The 20,255-nt window shown below is 38.8% G+C and overlaps 1 protein-coding gene across 1 annotated transcript in view; it reads left to right on the top strand.

Moving 5' to 3' along the window:
• Positions 1–20,255, top strand: part of akap9 (A kinase (PRKA) anchor protein 9) — an 85,677-nt gene that overhangs the window by 18,441 nt on the left and 46,981 nt on the right. Inside the window, exons 3-17 of the mRNA XM_042506209.1 lie at positions 527–571; positions 2,603–2,665; positions 4,377–4,517; positions 5,253–5,408; positions 5,563–5,697; positions 5,809–8,682; positions 9,960–10,040; positions 12,107–12,254; positions 12,453–12,523; positions 12,641–12,761; positions 13,674–13,771; positions 14,389–14,485; positions 15,135–15,369; positions 17,806–17,857; positions 18,751–19,098. Of these exons, the coding sequence (XP_042362143.1) occupies positions 527–571; positions 2,603–2,665; positions 4,377–4,517; positions 5,253–5,408; positions 5,563–5,697; positions 5,809–8,682; positions 9,960–10,040; positions 12,107–12,254; positions 12,453–12,523; positions 12,641–12,761; positions 13,674–13,771; positions 14,389–14,485; positions 15,135–15,369; positions 17,806–17,857; positions 18,751–19,098 (4,665 nt within the window). The remainder of the gene's footprint in view (positions 1–526; positions 572–2,602; positions 2,666–4,376; positions 4,518–5,252; positions 5,409–5,562; positions 5,698–5,808; positions 8,683–9,959; positions 10,041–12,106; positions 12,255–12,452; positions 12,524–12,640; positions 12,762–13,673; positions 13,772–14,388; positions 14,486–15,134; positions 15,370–17,805; positions 17,858–18,750; positions 19,099–20,255) is intronic.

The raw sequence follows: 20,255 nt of genomic DNA, 5'->3' as shown, positions 1-20,255 counted from the left end.
TTCAGGTCTCTTTTTATATCCATTGAGACAACCGGCACTGTATGTAGATATAAACAGCTCATTCTAAGGTAACAGAAACACAATAATTCTTATTTTCAGGTGACAAGAACTAAACACAGTCATGAATGTTTTTACCATTCCTGCCAATAGAGCCCCCTAAATATACACTGGACTTATTAAGGTCATTAAATAGTCTTAAATTTGAATTTCTGAGGTCTTAATATCCACAAACATTGTATTAAATTTCATTTATCCATCTTATAATTTCTTTTTGTCAGATGATCACGCTGTCAAATTCTGTCTTAACATTTGGTTGCAAATTATTTTAATAATGTTTTTTAAAAAGTCTTAAATTTAAATGTCTGATACCTGTAGACACTCTGGACTTATATTCAGTTTTGATGTTTTGGCTTCCATTTACTATCCATGCATTTACTTAATTTGTCTTGTACTATGATTGAAATCAATTGTCCTGTTGTTACTTTTCTACTTTCAGTATTGATTCGCTTCATCTTCTCTTTTGCAGCCGGAGAGTGAAGTGTCCACTACTGCTGAAGATTATTCCTCAGAGGTATGATGATGTTTCTGAAAATATATATCTTTTTTTTTCCTTTTGATTTAATGGTTACTCTAAATGTTTTTTAACTAAAGCAACTCGCACATTGAACCATCTCTGTGCTGCTGGTGTGGTGTGTTTATGGTCACGCGTGTGGCTTACTTCCTGTTTTGGAGATCCATATAGGATAATCCACGGGATATTTTTGAAAAATTTTCATTATTTACAGCTTGTTAATCAGGTTGATTTGTTGACTTGTTGTTTTGATTGTAAACAACATTGAAGAGACCTGATAGAAAAGCAGAGGGAAGCAGATCACTGTAGTCAGCCAGTAAACATCTGCTGAGTCGTACAGACGGGGAGCAAAACAATATCACATGCTGCTAAAATCTTTCTTCAGTGGACATATCACTTAAAGACAACCTCGCCAGTCATTTTCAGTAAAATTTGTACAAGTCTTGATTGGAGTTTTTGTTTTTTGCTTATTCTCAAACTGTGTCCATATTTCGCTTAGATGGATTTATGAAAGATTCTAGACAAATAAAGTCGTTTATAGTCAAATAAAAGACAGTCAGGCTTGTTATGATGGCACAACTAAAAACCAGTCAAATCCAAAATTCTTTAAACCTTTCTCGCTGATTTTCTGCAAGTGTGTTGTCTCATGTTACTGCTTGTTAAAACATTAAGAAAATCTCTTGTGAATAAAAATGTTGCAAGGAATTTGCAGGAGCTGAAGGATACATTCAGTTTGCAGAATTGATACCTTTTTAAGGTACTGACTAATGGATTATATTGAGAAAACCTTCAAAAGAATGTGACCGTAGAAAATAAGTTATTTCAATATTGAGCATATGAGGATGGACCTTATAAAATAATAATTTCAAAATTATAACCCAGCCTTCAGCAACCCAAGCAGGATTACAGACCCTGATGCACTGCCTCCACTCACATACAAGGACACTGTAAAACGTCTCTTTTTTGGACTGAGTGCATCAACTTGTGGCACCCCGTCCCTCAGGGCCTGATGTACCATCATATTCTCCTCATCCATTACATTGTGCAATCAACTTTTAATTCATAAAGATAAAACAAAAATAAGTCATTTTGAAATAATACCTTAGCCTTCAGCAATTTAATAAAGAAAACACATTCTTGATTTAAACAAGACAGGATGCAGAAGGTAATCTGACAATCCCACAAGAGAATTGGGAAGAGATATTCAGATCTCTCCATCCTGGAGTGAATATAGCTGGAAGGATGTCGTCGGTTATTTCTGTACTCAGGCCCAGGAGAAACTCTATTCAAATCAGACTGACTGTTGTAGATCCTGCGGGGACAAAGATGCAAATCACTTTTTAATGTATTTTGGAGTTGTACCTCTGTGGCTCCATAATGATTTATAATTTATGGCATTTTGGAAATTGTCTCCAACCAAAATTATTTTGAGTTAATATACCAATTTAGAGTTAGTATGGAGTAAAGATACATCGTTTTTGGGAATACTATTGGTGTCCTGTCAGAAATCCCTAAAATATAAGAAATTATGTAATGTTTAAGACTGGATTGACTTAGTGAACAATATAAATGTAATGGAGAGAATGACTTTCAATTGGAGAACCCAGAAGGACACATGCATTGAGAAGTGGACAAAATGGATTGTGTACATCCTAAACTTAACATGTTAAATGTAAAACGTTTTTTTTTTTTTTTTTTTGTTCTCTCATGCTCAAAAAGTCTTCGCAATCATTTGGTGTCAGTTTTGTGAATGGAGTTTTGGTTCTTTTTGTCTTTAAAATCAATAAAAAGAATATTATGTAAGAATAAGGAAGACTGTTAGAAATTTTAACTAAATGACGAAAACATCAATCAGTAGTAGGATGATTTAATGTGATTGAAGTCCGTACTAAAATAGACATTTACAATGTCTTCCAAGGAAAACAAACTTTGTAATTTCAAATCTACCCGTGATGACTTCTGAAATTATTTGGCTTTTTCGTCACGACTCCCAGATCTTAATGTCTCACCTGCAGCATTGTGAATTAACAGGTAAATGGGTGCCATGATGAGATGACAGAGAACCTAATGATGTCTTCGAAGGATTTTATCTGGGTACAGTAATCAGATCACGCAGCTCTTTTGGCTCGGCTTTTGGCTCTGCTAGCAAATCCACTGGCTGCTGGACGTAACTCTCTGTTTGCTTATACTTTCAGCCCTCTGCAAGATTTCCTGTAACCCACTAACCAAGCCTGTTTTATGCTGCACTTACTCCTCTCTATGCCGACATAAAAGCTGTACTGTGGGGAAAAGAAAAAGTGTTTTGTTAATGACAGTTTTGAAAGCACAACTGACTGAGGAGTTTGAACAGGTCTTTGTGACATTTCTGAGGTGCAGATTATCTGTGAAAGCTGGAAGAAAATGCAGTGAATGATGGAAAAGAAGGGAGAGGACGTGAAGAGTTTGGATGAGAGGAACAGGGGCGTTACACAAAGAGCCGCTCTCTGCAGATTCACATATGAACAGAGGCGACAGAAACCATCAATACAGTCAGGATAGATAATGAGGAGAAAAGCAAGAAATGGTGACATGCCGACTGCAGTGTGAATTACAGTGAGATGTTAAAGGGACACTTTACACAGTGCTATTTATTAATCTATATTTTTGTGCAGTGAGAGCTGTCTAATTCCATTATATTGGAGAGAAGGCAGCTATCTCAACAGCCGATATCTCCAACACTCGGCAGCTCACACCAAAACAAATTTAGACTGATAAAAAGCACTACAGGTAAGAGGAAATAGATGTGTTTTTGCAACAGATTATTATTCATATTATTATTATTTTTGATTAATCTGTCCATCATTCATATCTATTCATGTTTAGTCAATAAAATGTCATAAATATGACAAGGAAAAGCATCACATTCTTACATATAAGAAGCACGAAAAAAGAAAATGCTTCTTTTTTTGCTTTAAAAATACTAAAACAATTATTCAATTCTCAAAATGATTGCCAATTATTTTTTTTCTAATTTCTAATTCTAATTGACTAATCTATTTATCGATTGATCATTGTAACTGTAATTGCTAATGAGAAGGTGTAATAACAGTGATGAAAAAGCTTTTCTGTCCCGTTTCTAATTTTCTTGAATTTAGCAGAATTTGGGCATTGAGTCAGGTCAGATACTTTTTGCAGTTCTGAAAGAAGTTAAAGGGAATCTAAGGGTAAAAAATTACAGCAATTTTTGAACAGTGTTTTACAACTGATGAGTGTGTCATTATCTTGCAAGAGAGAAATGTCAGATGTTGGCATCATTTTGCCCCTCCAATTTTCCCTTACTTACTTTGAGAACCCACAGCAATCAGAGCTGTCAGCAATTTGCAAAATTCAAGAAAACTGGGAAATATTTTTTTACTACAGTAGTTTTTGACCAAGAACTGACGAAACTTTCCTAGACTTGCAACTTCTCTTGTTTTTTATGACAGTAGTAGTAATAACCTTGCAGGCCTCGTTAACTTCCACTTCCAGAACTAACAGAGACAGACTTTGCCTAAAGTGATTTGGGTTATTGGTGTTGCATTTTGACGAGGATCTTTAAAGCTGGTTTTGACCAAAGCAATCCTCTTTTTTGGAAGATTCAGTGAAAAAACAAAAGAGTTGATATAACATAAACATAATTATGACACATTTCTTCATGTGGCTCCTGGCTCTTAATCTAACTGCTGTCGCTCTACGATGAAGACTAATTGTTAAACTCATTCTTGAATCCTCCTATTGATGGCTACACAGAAACATTTTATTTTATCATTTTAACTTTTATGTTCAGGAGGAGGTGGAGCCGCTGCAACAGGTGACAAAGGGAGGTACAATGGAGGATGAACTCGCCGCCAAGACGCAGGCGGTGGAGGAGCTCAGTCGAGAGCTGGAAGAAATCCGGGCTGCCTTTGGCACAGAGGGAGTACAGCAGGTAAGTGTCTGATGACTTTTCTGTCTTTACTTTCCCCTTTTCCCCCTTTATTATTGTATAATATGTTTTCTCTTTTCTCTGCTACCTCTCATCAAACAGTTTAGCCAAATTCCTAATTCAGTGGTTTATTATCTGCATCTTCTAAATGTCCTTAATTGTGTCCTTCCCTTGTTTAGTTGTGGCACTTTTAGTTTCAGCCATTTAAAGAGACTGCTCTTAAAATTACAAAAAGAGACGTAATGATTGCTCAGGCGCCAAAATGAGTGAGCATTGAAAAATGCTATCTTTAGCTTTACTTATTTAAGTCCAGTATTGCTGCACAGTGCAAAAGGTTTTCATGGTCATAAAATTCTTGGAAATGTTATGAAATTAGGAAAAAGTTTACAGGCCTTGAAATGGTTTGGATTTAACACTTCTGTGCCATAACCTGCCAGTTAGGAATCTGATCTAAAATGTTGGGTTTTTTTTTGTATGTATTAGATAATGTTGCTATTAAAGGTTGTTTTTCCTTCACTGTTCTATTTCTTTTACAAGGTCACTTCTCATTTGTTAGTGTTTATAAAAGTGACATTTTGGTCGATTATGTGATGTTGATAAATTCTCAGAAGTATCTATTCCTTTATCCATAACTGTCTGATCATATTTAGTCAAGCCTTTTCCTGCTCTGTTCTATCTCACTATTAATGCTTTAACGGTAGTAAGGTTATTTTACTTTTTTGCATTTCACTTGAATAGCTGCAGGACTTCGAGGCTGCCCTGAAACAGCGAGATGGCATCATCACCCAGCTCACAGCTAACCTTCAGCAGGCTCGTGAAGAGAAAGATGAGATTATGAAAGAGTTCTTGGAATTGACCGAGCAAAGCCAAAAACTACATATTCAATTCCAGCAGGTGGGGAAGTTTTAAAGTCTCCTCTAAATTATATTAGCTATTTTATCCTGCACCTCCAAGCTACTACAAATCATTTCACTATTATTATTTTGTTATGCTACTTGCTCTCCTTTAATTCAATTAGACATTATTTTGTGTGTGGGAAAAATCACAGCTGCAGGCGGGCGAGACGCTGAGGAACACCAGCCACAGCAGCACAGCAGCTGATCTTCTGCAGGCCCGGCAGCAGCTCATGCTGTACCAACCACAGCTGGAGGAGCTCCAGCACAAGCTCAGTGAGATGGAGATGGTAAGAAGCTGCCCAGTGCGTCCCTGCAGACATCTTTTAGTCACGTGCTGTTAGATCGAATTGGTTACACAGAATGTTTTCTGCGTTTCTAATAATTGCTTTTTTTTGTAGTTGACGAGAAGATCAGAAGAATCATTCACACAACGGATAAACGAAAAGGACCTGCTGATTGCCGAACAGGAAAAAGTTATTTTGAGTCAGAAGCAGTCGCTGACAGAGTTAAGGACGGCAGAGGAGTCTTTTTCACAAACACTAAAAGAGAAAAATCAGTTTATTTCCGAGCAAACTGCAATAATCACAGAACACGAGCTGTCACTGACCCTGCTCAGAGAGGAACTAGTTCATGTGGGACGGACTGCTACTGATAAGAATATTATAGACCCGTCAGTTGAGAAAGACCTGATTATAGCCGAGCAAGAGAGAGTAATTTCAGAACGCGACTGCTCTCTCACGCAGTTTGAGGATGAGCTGGAGTCCTCGGAAAAACGCCTGCATGATCTCCAACAGCGAATGGCTGCAAAAGAGTCAGAGCTTGAAAGATGCATGGATGAGTTGGAGAGCAGCAAGTCTGACTTAGAAAGCTGTAAAAGCGAAATAGAGAGTTTTAAATTAGAATTGGAGAAAGAGCATGCAGAATTAGAAAGCTGTAAGGGTGAGCTTGCAACCTCCAGACAGAAAGAACGAATGTCATCCAATGAGATCATGCAGCTCATGGGCACAGTGGAGGACCTGCAGAAGCGTTATCACCAGGGCAGCCTGTCTGAGAGTGACACTATCCAGAAAATGCAGGAAGACACTGCAAGGAAGCTCGAACTTCTCAGGGCAGAGCTGGACGAGATGTACGGCCAGCAAATAGTTCAGATGAAGCAGGAGGTGAATCTGCAGCATGCAGCAAAAGTGGAGCAAATGGCCGAGCAACATCGCGTTGAGCTCGAGCTTCTAAAAGCACAACATCTGTCTCAAAGCTCCACTGTTAGTGTCGAGGTGGACACACTAAATGCTAAGATAAAGGAGCTACAAGAGACATTAGAGCAAACCCAAGCAATGCATGATAAAGCCAGATATGAGGTCAGTGAAGTCGCCCAAGAGAAACTCAGTCTGCAGGCCAAGGTTGAAGATCTCCTCCAAGATCTCAAGTCTGCTAAAGAAAAAGTGGAGCAGGTCTCCCACAGTCTTACCTCTCAGGAAAGCCAACAAGATAAGCTTCAGCAGCTCCAGGAGACAATTGACAATCTGAAGAGCGAGCTGGCTGCTGCTCAGGAAGCGGCAGAAGAGGCCGAAATAAAACATGATTCAGAAATAACTAACTACAAGATCAAGCTGGAGATGCTGGAGAGAGAGAAGGACGCTGTGCTCGACCGCATGGCGGAGTCGCAGGAAGCAGAGCTGGAGCGACTGAGGACCCAGCTCCTGTTTAGCCATGAGGAGGAGCTCACCCTCCTTAGAGAGGAGTTGCAAAGGGAGAGCTTCCTGAACACAGAAAACCTTCTCAATGAAGCCGCTATCAAACACGAGAAAGCGTTGGACGAGCTGCGCATCAGTTACGAGGAAGAGCTGCATTTGTTACAGAAAGAGAAGGCGAGTTTTGCCACAGAGCGAGATGAGCTATTTCACCAGATTCTCGGACTAAAAGAGGATCTAAAGCTCGCTTTGCACAGCTCCAAAGCAGATGAACTCGTCCAGCAGCTTCAGGAGCTTCAGGTAGAGCTAGAGGATCTGAAAAAGGGAGGAGAAGAACAAGCTCGGATGGAAAAAGAAATTAAGACGTTACAGAAAAAGACAGAGGCGCTTGCTGAGAAAGAACAAAGTTGGGAGAACAAATGGAAGGAGCAAGAATTGGAAAAAGAGACATTGATAGAGTCTAATAACACTTTAAAAGAAGAGATGGACTCAAAAATTCAGGAAATTGAGACACTTAGAGCAGAGAACAATCAAATACAGCAACAAGTAGTCGAGCTTTGTGAGAAAATTGAAACGCAGAGAACCACTTTCTCTTTTGCTGAGAAGAATTTTGAGGTAAACTATCAGGAGCTGAAAGAGGAGTACACGTGTCTCATTGAGGCAAAGACACAGTTAGAGGAAAGGACACTGAAGGAGACACTTGAGTTTGAGGCAAAAATTGCCAGCCTTCAGTCTCATATTCGGGAGCTGGAGGAGAACAGCGGAGACATCGAAATGGAGAGCATGAATACAGATCAACGGGAACAAGCTGTGATTGAAAAAGATACTACTGAGCTAATGGAGAAGCTGACTGTTACTTTGAGTGAGAAGGAAAGCCTGGCTGGGAGGCTTTCCGAAGTTACAGAGCAACTGATGTTTACAGAGAGCAAAGTGGGACGGCTGGAAGAGGAGTTGATGAAAGTGAGACAAGAAAATGTGAAGGTCATCGCACAAAGTGAAAGCCTCGGGAAAGAACTGGAAAAGAAGCAAGAGATTATGAGACAGCAGACGAGGGGGCAGGGTGCCCAGAGCAAAGCTAAGCCCCAGCAAGAAGCTGCTGAGCCAGTTTGTTCTTTTGAGGATCATCACCTTCAGATTCAATCTTTGCAAGAGGAGATAAAAACTCTTCAGTCCCTCTTACAGGCGGCTGAATCCGAGAGAGACGGCATCAGGCAGACCCTGGAGCCCCAGAGGCTTTCACAGACTCCGTCGCCAGCAGCGGCGGCCCAGTGTTCAGGGGAGGGACCTGTTGAGGGGCGATCCTCCCCGAACAAGCCCACAGGCTCAGGGTCAAACAGGCGCAAGAGACGGCAGAGGTCGAAGCAGGAGCGCAAACTGGGCACCTCTCTCTCAGACTGCAGAGAAGAAAAACAAGGGGAGGAGGAAGAGGACGCAGCAGTGGAGGAGGAGAGAGCAACAAGTGCTGCAGAGCAGGAGATGCAGCCTCAAATGGAGAGCCAGGTTATGTCACAAGAGAGGGCCGGTAAGGAGGACTCTACTGACGGGTACCAGGGAGACGGAGGCAGAGACGACATCAACAAACAGGTAGGCACTCACATGCATGTACTGCAGCACGCTCCAGTCGCTGTTTCTTTTTAAGCCTGATGAAATGTTTGATTGAGTGATTAAAGGGCTTTTCTAACACTGTGCATGAGAAAAGAAAGCACAGTTGCGTGCTTCAAAGATCCACAATCATCACTGTGATGATTGATATTGTTATTAGCTTTGTCATAAATGTGTGGATTGCATACAGAGCTGCTTTTTACACTGAACAGAACATGACTGAAGCATTTTAGCACTGACATGTTTCTTCTCTAGTGACTAATGGTCATGATTGCAGATTTTGCATGAGCGTCTGCAGCCTTGCCTCAGTGTTTAAAGATAGCCATATGTTTTTAAGTTCGACCATTCAGCGACATTTATATTGTGTGTCATTGTGGGAAGAGTAATGTAAAGGAGAAAATGCACACACAGTACAGCCTGCACATAACGCCGAAGACTCCATCGTCATTCTGCTCATTTCTACTTTTAAAGCAACACCATACAATATTTATAATGTGCTTTCATTTGATGCCGCCTGTCCTCAAACTGAATTTGATGTGGGTTTCGAAAAGAGGCTGAAAGAAAAGAAAACAATCACCCGCAGTCTTCTGACAGCTTTGAATCATTGCCGTTGTGTAGAAACGTGTACATTCTAGTTTCTTTCCATCCTGCAGGGAGTGAAGGGTTTGAGGTGAGAAGCCATATTACCCCAGTCACTTCTGTGTCTGTGTCACTCCAAACTACATCTCAATTACACCAGGCAAAAGAGAGTGTCTGTCTGCCATTTCACATCTGTGTCTCATATTGTTTCTGTCACCTCCTGGGCTGGAACACTGCATGTGGTCCACACAACATTTTTAATGCCTTAAGTCCTTAAAAATAGTTGTAAAAAAAAAGCCTCTGATGATTGATTTCATGGGAAAATTACATCTTATGTCTAAAGTTCTTTTACATTTGTACAAACGTCAACAAAACTTAAAGTAGATGTTTATTTAATGCTTTTCTGTGTATAGTGAAAAACATGACAAGCTTCCTATACAGTTGTTAAAAGAGCTTAAAAACATAACACCTGGCATGGGTAATACAAAACTGAAAGGCAAACTAGTCAATGTTCCTTTTGCTCCCCCTCAGGAAGTGATCCATAACAGTGCATCATGTTTTTATGTCTATCATTGTCATATTTGTCCGCATTTCTACTGGAGGCTAATAAGGAAGCTTTTTTTTTTTATATATATATAAACATAAAAAGTGCTATATTCTTCCTCTGCTTGCTTATTCAGGTGAGCAGACATGGGACGGGCCACCGCACGGAGCCTGTCGTGTGTCGGGGAGCAGAGGAAGAGGGACAGACTACTGAGCATGTAAATGACACTTTAGCTCCCATCCTGCCCTTTGCTTGTCAATGCAAGGACATTTTCATACTCTCCCACTAAAAATCTTTTACGTTGTAAGTTTTGCTAAATTGGGATTCACCAAATTCTCTTAAATGCACAGACTTGTTGAAAATTTTAAGCTCCTTTCAGCCTGATCAATGCCACCTGTCGTTGATCAGGTACATGTTCATTTGATCATTGATTATTTGATCATTTGATTGTATCAGCGTCCCTAAATTGACATAAATGGATGCCTTTTCCACTCTGTTTGTGGGCAGGTTTCAATGACAAATTCAAGAGTTAAAAGATGAAAGTAACTGCAGAGCCTAAAGTCCCCCTCCAGACATGTTTTAAAGTATGTGTACTTATGGTAATATTAATATTTTGTTTAACATAGTGTTCCAACAGAAGATGTAGAAAAACTCTGAAAGCTTCTCTTTCTTCGTGGCTAGAAACTCCAGGGTCTAGTTTTAAAAAAAACGGTTTGGGTCTCTATAGCTAATTTCAGCAATCATGACAACTGTACGAGATGTAATTTGTAAAAATAATTCATTCATTTTGACTCAAGCAAGGCCCAACGCTACGCATATTAAAGGGCAGAGCTGTGTGAGTGACAGGATGTCTCTTAGGCTAGATACTGAAGCTTCACCCTCTTGTCCAAATATGGTCCAAAAAACCAATATAGCATCAGCTGGAAAGCTAAACTCGAGAGCTGAAAACAGCAGTCCACAAAGGGTGGACGTCACGGCTATGTCCATTATTCATTCAGTCTGTGTTGTTGTAGTGAACTCTGTTCCCTCACAATGTGTGTTTCCAATATCAGACTGTGTATGGTTCTTGTATTAGTGACTTCTGTTCTAACTTGCCTGGCGTGCATTTGAATCTCAGATCTTAAGGAAGTGCACACATTGCCCCTTCAGAGGAGGAAATGTAAAAACATTTCTAGTGCTGAACTTTGCAAATAGACAAATCTGTATAGTCGTAATCACTACGCCGAATCTCGGTAAATTTGCAATATACATTTTTTGCAGTATGTTTATTTTATTCATATGTAGTTTTTATTAATGTTTATTTTTGGGTGAAATATAGCCTTCGTACTCCAAATTCAGTCAGATGAATGAGCGTTTAATTCATTAAATTAAACAAGTGTTTTCCTGCTATTGTAAAAGGTGAACTATCTGCGCTTTACGTGACTCATTCTGTACAGAATGCCACTAATTCTCTCACTTAAAAATAAATGTGTTTGTACGAGTGGTTCACTGAAAATGTAGCATAGTAGAGTATATTTTTATAGATGTTAGTCAATTACTCTTTTAAAGGGGTTATGTTTATTGGTAAACTTAATAATTTCCATCATAAAAATAAGTCTGTGTTGGTGTGTGAATAGCAGCAGCACATCACAACACAGCTGCAGTCTGTTTGTTGGGCTCTGATTGTCTCTTATCTGCATGTTTTAAGCAGCAGCATCTGAAAGGACTCTTCACACCACGCCGTCAGATGTAGTGCGGACAGGGAGATTGTATCATAACAAAGCGTTTTAAATACGGACTAATTAAAATGTAGAGTGCAGTTTAAAAAACATCTGACATCAAAGGTAACAGAATCACAATTTCATGATTGTGTAACCTTAGCAAATTTGTGCTAATGCATAATGCATAATTAGAGAAAGAGGCCTCACTGTTTGCCTTTTGTTTGCTGTTACAGAAGTGATAATAACAGACCTCTCAGCCTGAACACAGATGGCTTGCGCTACTGCTTCGTCATAGAAAATAGGATCGGTGGACTGCTGGTGTTTAATCATATAGCTCCTCTGATTAGCTAATGGATGTGGCATAATTTCACTGGAGTGATCTGTATCTATCAACTTTTCCAAAATGTTGCAAATGTTGATGTTTTTTAAATAGCTGTCATTAGGTGTCATCTTGTTGAACATTTTTTCACAAATATTAAGACATCTACAATATAAAATCAGATTATATATGTGCAAAAATGCATGTTGTCCCTGTGGTTTAATCCAGTCGTGTTAATGTGATGATATTTCCTCTTGCGGTTAGGGTGAGTGCAGGCTGCAGATGGAGGCTCAGCGCATCAGCCTGTCTCAGATCCACGCCGCTCAGCTCGAGCTGCTGCAGGAAGAGACGGACGCCCGCACACACACACTGGAGCTGAAACTGCAAAACCGGAGAGATCACGGTGACCAGAGTGAGTAGATGTGTAGTCAGTTTGGTGCACTTATGTTTGTGGCAAAGCTTTTGATTTATCATTCATGATGGTACGACACAGATGGCTGATGTGTCTAGTGTCGTTTTTGCACTCTGTGTGTTTGTCAGACTGTGGGTAAAATAAAAAAAAATTGAATTATTCAGTTAATTTATATTTTTTTTCTTCTCTTTAAACCAGATGAGTCAAAAATCTTCAAATACCAAAACATGTTACAAGCTGTGTCAGAAGAATGCAGCGAGATCATTCAGGTAACCACGGAGGACGACTTTTTTTATAATGCATGAAATTTTCTGAATGAATGTTTTTCATGTGTGTTGCCAGGTTACCAAAGCAGTTAACCTTCTCTCCGTCTGTTCTGTGTTCAGCGTTTTCAACAGATGTTTGGTGAAGAGTTTTTGGAGAATGTTGCTACAGAGGGCCAGCCGCCCCCTTCAGTGGAGAGACCAGAAACTACTGAATCAACCTCCATTGTACTGGAGGCCAGAGGTAATTTGTTTCTTAAGAAAATTAAATTGCAGTTTAAAATAGAGATGGGCAAGTACTTACTTTGGATGTCAGTATTTGTTCTTTGTATATGGTATTAACTTTTTTTTATGTGTTGTAAAAGAAATTACATACATTTATAACATTTATAAACATAAATATGCCCTGTTCTGTGTTAAAAGTTGACATATTTTTGATGGGATGCAGAGATGTAACTGCTGTCTGTGAATATCTGCACAGATCCAAATGGTAAAACTGATACTGTAGATCTGCACAGCAGCCACAAATAGAGTCAAACATTACTCCATATAACATTACAGGCAGGATGGCAATGGAGCTATAGAGTGATGTTTGGAAATATTTCCACAAAACAAAAAAAACAAGCAAAATGAATGTGCATTGGAAGCTATGTTATGTTAAACTTTTGTGTAATAGCTCACCTCTACAGTCTGTGCAGCGCAAAGTAGGCTAACCCTAACTTCTACCTGCATTTAGTTTTAGTTTAGTTTAGTTCATTTGTACACATTTAAAAACTGCATAAAATCCAGTTGAAAAAAGGGAAAAAAATGTGTCAGCAGAGATGAAGAAGCCAGAGTCTTAAACACATTAGATTTTTTTGGTGAGTAATGGAGTAATTGATAATAATATAGTGTGAATACTTGAATATGGAAATTTCTTGAAGTGCGCTCCCTAGTATAAAACAAGTATTACAGCTAGTATAACGTGTATTTCCAGCATAAGTAGCACCTTGAGGCCAGTTTTGCTATATTTGCTATATACCTACAAAGTGATTTAAATGATCTGCTCCAACTCTGTTTACTTAAACCATTTTTGAATAAAATCATACAGTTTCTCCACTGAGATCTTTGAAATTTAATTTAATTTTGAAAAAACTAATTGCTTTCTCCTTTATAGAGCTCTGCAGAAATCTTCAGCGGGTGAGAGAGGGGATCGAGCAGGAACATCAGCGACTGTCCCAGCTCCAGGCTCTGCTGAGAGCTGAAGGCAACAAGGTAAAATTAAATCTGTGAACAGAAGCCGCATCCCAGCTCCATACTACACGCTCATTCTAAGCAGGTTGTTGTTATGTCATTCTGGAAAATTGGAAAATTGTTTTATGAGTAGCGAGACGTTGTAAATAGAAGTATGCTCAAAACTGTCAGCATGTAATGCTGTTATTTTTTAGACACATTTTTTCTTCAATGCATTGAGCAAACAAAATTGAGGAGGTGCGCACAGCTGGAAAGGTTAAAACAAATTTCGGATTGTGCTAAAACAACTTTCTGAACACCAAAGAAATCCAAAAAGTACTACTAGATCTTTGAAAAACACTTTGCTGTCTGTTTATGAAGTTCAATTTGCAGCGATATTCAAACGTTGCGGTTTTATGTGCATGCATTTCTCTGTGTATTTTATTGCACCATTTTCTATTTGTATAAAATGTTTTTTTGTTTTTTTTAACAAAAAACATTTACTAAGCCAATTAATATATAGTTCATACTGTTTATATACAGTGACATATATATTAAGTACAATGTACTGTGGAATTTGTGCATCTTGTTAGTTTGTTAGGGTAACAGAGATGATAATAACTATCAGAAACACATAAAATGATCTGTTGGTCTCTTAGATGACGGAGCTGCAGGTGGCGTATGATGAACTGAAGAGCAGCAGTCAGAAGGAGATCTCTGACCTCCGTGTGCAGGTTTCCAGCTCTACAAGCAAAGGTAAATAACGTGGAGATATCCTGTCAAACAAACGACAAAGAAAAACACAGGTCAAGCATTAATGCCAGGTCACTGAGTGACAAAAGTTAAGTAATCGATATTATTCTCTCCATTCTCTGTATCCCTCTATATTTTAAAGGTTTAGGTCACATATCTGCCACTCACTTTGTGGTTTTCTAGGTGTGTGTTTTGGGTGGTATATCTTTAAATCTATATTCAGCAGCAAAGAAAAATCAAGTCATATCACTCACCGGCTTTGATTTTTGTTCAGCATTTATCCACCTACCTGACAATTTAGCCAGACTGCACCCAGTAAATGTAATAACGTGAACACGCAGACACAGTTTTCCACATCCTGCATTTGTATGTAGTCTAAAGTGTGTATCTGAAAACTGCAAACATATGCTATCCTCTCAATCTTTTTAAAGAGGTGTGCGAATGTTATTTTTATTGTATTATGCTTTGTTGTCTTCTGTTAATTATTTCTTTCACTGCTCTTTGTTCATTCACTTCTTAGTTGATGCTGTTATTTGTAACTGCTGTGACCCATTTTTCCCAGAAGGAACATTAAAGTTTCATCTTATTGATTCTAATCTACTGCTATCCAGTTGAGCATATTGAATTTCATGTTTCCTCTCTGTGTTGTCAGATCCAGAGGAGCAGGCTGATGCAACATCTACCTCCCTGACCCAGGAATTACAGAGGCTGAAGGCCAAAGAGCAGGAGAAGCAGCTCCAACTGGAGGACAGTCACAAACAAGAGATGGAGCGTCTCCGAGCTCACTACCAGCAGCAGGCCGCAGAGAGTGAGGAGCGATATGCCACCGAGCTCTTCATGCTGCAGCAGCGACTGCAGGAGGTCACAGGCACTGAGACCCAATACAGGTGATCAACACATGACCACAAAATGTTTTTTAATAGAATAATGTTTGTATTTGTATTGCAAGGCATAGGTCAAAGCACTAACAGACCATGTGTAAGACAACAATGAATTAATAAATATAAAAAACATTTGAAAAACAAATATTAAAAATAACAAAATTATCACAAATTCTTAATGTCTCCAGTACATATATTTTTAAATTTACTTGAATAAGAGTAGAAAGGATTCTGCAAACAACTGCTGTTGGAAGTGCAATTCTTCTTATTTTTTAATAAGAACATGTAATGAAGTAAATTTAGCATGTTTCTACCTACCACTGCCAGTAAATTAATCCTTTGAAACCTGGATTGACATCGGTTTTCTTGTGCTGTGTCCAGATGTCTTTCACAAGCTATTTGACTCCTTGAAATCTGAGTAAATTAGTTTGATGTGGAGGAAAGAAGAGTATCTAAAAATTAGTTTTAAAAATAGGGCAGTTGGGGTTTTTGAAAATTATTCCCGCAAAATAGGGAAAAATGTCCACAAAACTATATTTATAAATTTTATTCTAAAAAATTACATCAAAGGAAAAATATTATAAAATATTAATAAAATAAATACATTTTCAGCACTTTTTAAGGCATTTTTCTTGTTTATTTTTTTTTTTTTTTGGGGGGGGGGGGGGGGTTCTTATATTTTTGCTCATTTTCAGGTAATTTTATTTTAACTTTTTAAATATTTTCCTGATAATTTTTGGGCCACATCTGTTACTCAGGTTTCAAAGGGTCATGCTTGGCACGATTAAAATATTGTGATATTGGTAAGCAATTTCCGTCATGATAAATAAGCAAGTTTTATCCTATTTTAAAATAATTGGCTTGACTAAGTGGATGTGACTACACATTATTTTGTCAACTGTGGTTGTTTAACATTTGAAAAAGCACCATCACTCGATTCATACAGCCTCCCTCCTACACAGTCATGTTATTAGTTGCTCTTCACTTGATGGATTGATACAGTGTGTGTGACAGAAGAACTGCAGGCTGAGCTACATAATCTTCTACTTTTACTCGAGGCTGCTCTGCACATCCTGAGCAGCATGTGGAAACTACCTGACCCAGTTCAGTTGACAACAAAGCCTAAAGTAATGAAATATTTACCGGGTTATTTAAAGGGTTATTCATGCCTTTTGTTAGCCTACTAATCCATAAACGTATCGTTTCAGCCAGTGCAGAGGGCTTCCTGGGGGATGTGCTGTAGAAACAGAGATGAATGTGACTATTTATGCATGAGTGCTTCGTATTTTAATTGTGTATGAGGTTCCTTCTTTTCTCTTCAGTTCTTGAAATAGAATTATTATCCTCATTTTTTATTAATCCTATATTTAACCAGGAGAGTCCTTATTTGAGATTATTATTTTTTTCTTGTAGAGAGACCTGGTCAAGACAGAAAAATATGGTTATAGGGGAAAAAAATTCAGAAGGAACTAAAAACTGAGAATAGAGAACTCGTATTGTAGAAGAGAAATTTAATAGAGCAGTTTTGTAACTAGATAAAGACATTAATATCTTAAGTTTCAAGGCATTCTGCAGCTTTTTCCATGCCAAGGGTGCTGATTAGAAGAAGTCATGAGAACACAAAAAATATTGTTCAGCACTTTTCTTCCTGATAAAGACTGCTCATATCTGTGACCTACTGCTTGTTTATGCACCTACAACAACTAAATATCATAGACTCTTCCAAAACCAAAATAAATACTGTCGGAGAGCTCCTGGCTTAAATGAAGCAGAGTCCTGCTGGTGCTGTGAAAACTGAGATACTGCTGCCCTCCACTGTTTGATAAATTAAATACGATTACTACAGTGTTTTTTTTTAATGCAAATAAACTACTTAAATCCTCTTATGTGAAACTCTGAACATGTTCAGGAAAATGATTCCCAGACATACAGAAAATTGTGGAATACTATCACACAAATTATATTTAGATACATTATTTTTAAGTACAGTATGTTTAATATGTATATTAAGCCATGCAGTGATGCCAGGTATCATATTCTATATGTTTTTATTATGTTTAGAGCTCAAACAAGTAATCGAAATATGGTCTAGAAGCAATATAAATAAATAAGCACCATAAATAATATCAGGTAGGAAATTTTCCATTGTTGTGTTATTGTAGTATTTGTTATCAGAGGCAGTCTATTGTGCATTAATGATCAATAATTTAACAAGCAGCTCTAGTTAGCTGGTTCATGGTATTTATGAATACAATTTAAAAAATTGTATTTATACTTATCTATAAACTAATAATAAAACTAAAAATAAAGCACTTTCGGCTACAGGGTGAGATGTTTAAAAGAGAAATAACTAAAAAAATAAACTACATCAAACTCTTAAAGTTATCTAAGATCCTTAAACTATTAATTTTGATTTTTTGTTTTCTCTCTCTGCCTGTCCAGTGCTCCAGAGTCCAGCTTCGAGAGGATGGAGGAGCACGGAGACGAGTTTAAGGTTTTGAATACTACATTTTGCCCTTATCTAAATCTTCCATGTCACATGCATCACATCTTACTACGAGCTGAAACGTGTACAGGCTTTAAGATGCTATGACAGCGAGGGTGGGTGGGAGGGGGCAGTTGCAGCCTTTAGGCTAAAACGTGCCCTAAATTCTGCATCTTTGCTCCGGAAGCTGCATCATGAACGGTCCTGTATCTTAATGATTGAAAGGGTCGGACGTTGCGTAACCTACCATTTTAGCGTGTGAACCAAAGCGGACGTACTCTAGTTGTGGCGGCTGCATGAAAGGGGGACTCTGCCTTGCGTGAATGAGCTGCACTCCATTTACGCCATCTCTCACTCACGTCACTCCAACTTCCATCCTGTCTTAGTTTGCCTCCTCCAACCACAAAGTTACCACAGCTCGTGTGACTATACAGAGATGAGAGAGGAAGATAGGAGACTGACAGAAGCACAGGACGAGCAAGAATGGGAGAGGAAGAAATTGGGCATGATACACTTTAAGATATTTGGATTGGAAATGTTAAGCTTGAGGCAAGTGGTGCTGAAGAAGCTAAATGACTGTGAAACACACAAGACGGGGATTCATCACAAGACAGGGGTGGTAGTGTGTTAGGGCAGAAATGGCTGTAATGTAATGCAAGAGATCTCTTTATCACTTCATCATCGGGAGATGGAGGGAACAAACTGGTGTATTTAACAGTGGTCTCAGGATGGGAGGGGTTTAGCTACAGGAAAGAGGAAGGTTTATTTCAGGATCAGCCTTGAGGAACTTTTATTGGCCATATTTTGCTCTGTGACTCTTTTAAAGCACTGCAGCTACTGTGATCTGCTACATTTTTAACTTGTAGCTCTTCCTGTCTTCCTCTTTTACACACTCTTTGTAGGACCCGGGTGAGGAGGGACTGTCAGAGGGAGGTGAGGAGCTGTGCTGGCCCGTCAGGTCTGCAGGCCTGATAGCACAGCTGCAGGCGCTGAGGAAAGCTCTCTACCACAAGTATGTCCAAGAAGTAGCAGCGCTGAAAGAGCAGCACAACAGGGAGCTGAGGAGACTGACGGAAGAAAAGGAGCAGGAGAGGAAAGCAGAGGAGCGTCAGGAGAAGAGAGCAGAGAAAGAGCAGGATCTCAACGGTGTTAACGGAGCTGGAAGCTCCAGTGAGAGCCTCGGGGCGGCTGGGCAGGTCGTGCTGGAAGACAAGCAACACTGGGAGAGAGTGGAGGAGGAAGTTGCTAAGGTTGGTGATCATGGATTTCGCGTTTTCATGCAACTCTTAAGTTGTTGTGAGTAAAACTGAAAACAGAAGCATTACGCTTGAATAATAAAATGATGCAGTTGGAGTTGAAATGAGCAGCGGCTGGCTCTAGTTTCTTAAATATGAAAAGCTGTGGGTTATCTTATTGTGTGATAATATAATTTTTGATGGTGATTTTTGAAGCACTATCGCTGAGACCAGTAACAGTTGTGGCCAAAGCTTTTACCAAGTGTGCCAAACTAAATGTGCATTATTTGCTTTATACTTAGTTTGCAATTTAATAAGATACCTCCAGCAAAACTGTGGACACTTGGCTCTACGCTATTTTTCCCACATTGATAAATGTGCCGCCTAGCTCAAGAGAACATTGCATATGATATGGATGAAGTCTTATAGCCAGACCCACAAAGAAGGCAAGATTTAACCTTATTTTTTTCTCTTTTTTTGTCCTAACACAAATGTTTTGGTTTTCCCCCTGCTGCACTTTTGTTGTTTGAGGAGTTCTTGAGGAAAGAAATAACTTTTCCCCCTTGTTGGTGTTGTTGGTGTGATATGTTCAGAATACACACCCATACTGTACACATTGTTAATACCTGTGAATATATGTCTTTGTGTGTTAACTACATGCATGACACGTGTTACAAATTGCTATGCCTTGCACACAGAAAAACCAAAAGCCTCAAGCATTTTTCATTTATAGTATCAATACGTAATTGGTGCTTTGTGTGCTTATTCACATGATGGTTTGTGTGTACTGTACTGACGCAAAAAGAGATATAATGTGTTGCTGGTTTTGTGTAAGATTTTGTGGTCAGTGGGAAGAGTTGTGCACAAATAACATATAGGTTCAAAGCTAGTGTAAAAGCAAGTGTGGGAAAAAAAACTGTAAACTGAATATCTTTTAGTTGCAGGTCAGACAAAACAAGGCATTTATAGATGTCATCTGAGCTCTGCTTCAGTGCACTTTCACCTTTGTCAGATGTTTTATAGACCAAACTATCTATTAAGTAAGAAAATAATCATAAAAATAATCTATAATGAAAATAAAAAGAAAGTTAGCTGAGGCCCTAGATGCAGTAAGTCATTTCTGTTATTCTGTAAAATTTGATCCCAGAATTGTTAATAACTTTGCATCAGCA

This window comes from Plectropomus leopardus, chromosome 18 (genome assembly GCF_008729295.1).
Source record: "Plectropomus leopardus isolate mb chromosome 18, YSFRI_Pleo_2.0, whole genome shotgun sequence".
NCBI lineage: Eukaryota > Metazoa > Chordata > Actinopteri > Perciformes > Serranidae > Plectropomus > Plectropomus leopardus.
The sequence above is the reverse complement of the archived record's forward strand: the minus strand, read 5'-3'. Positions and strand labels throughout refer to the sequence as shown.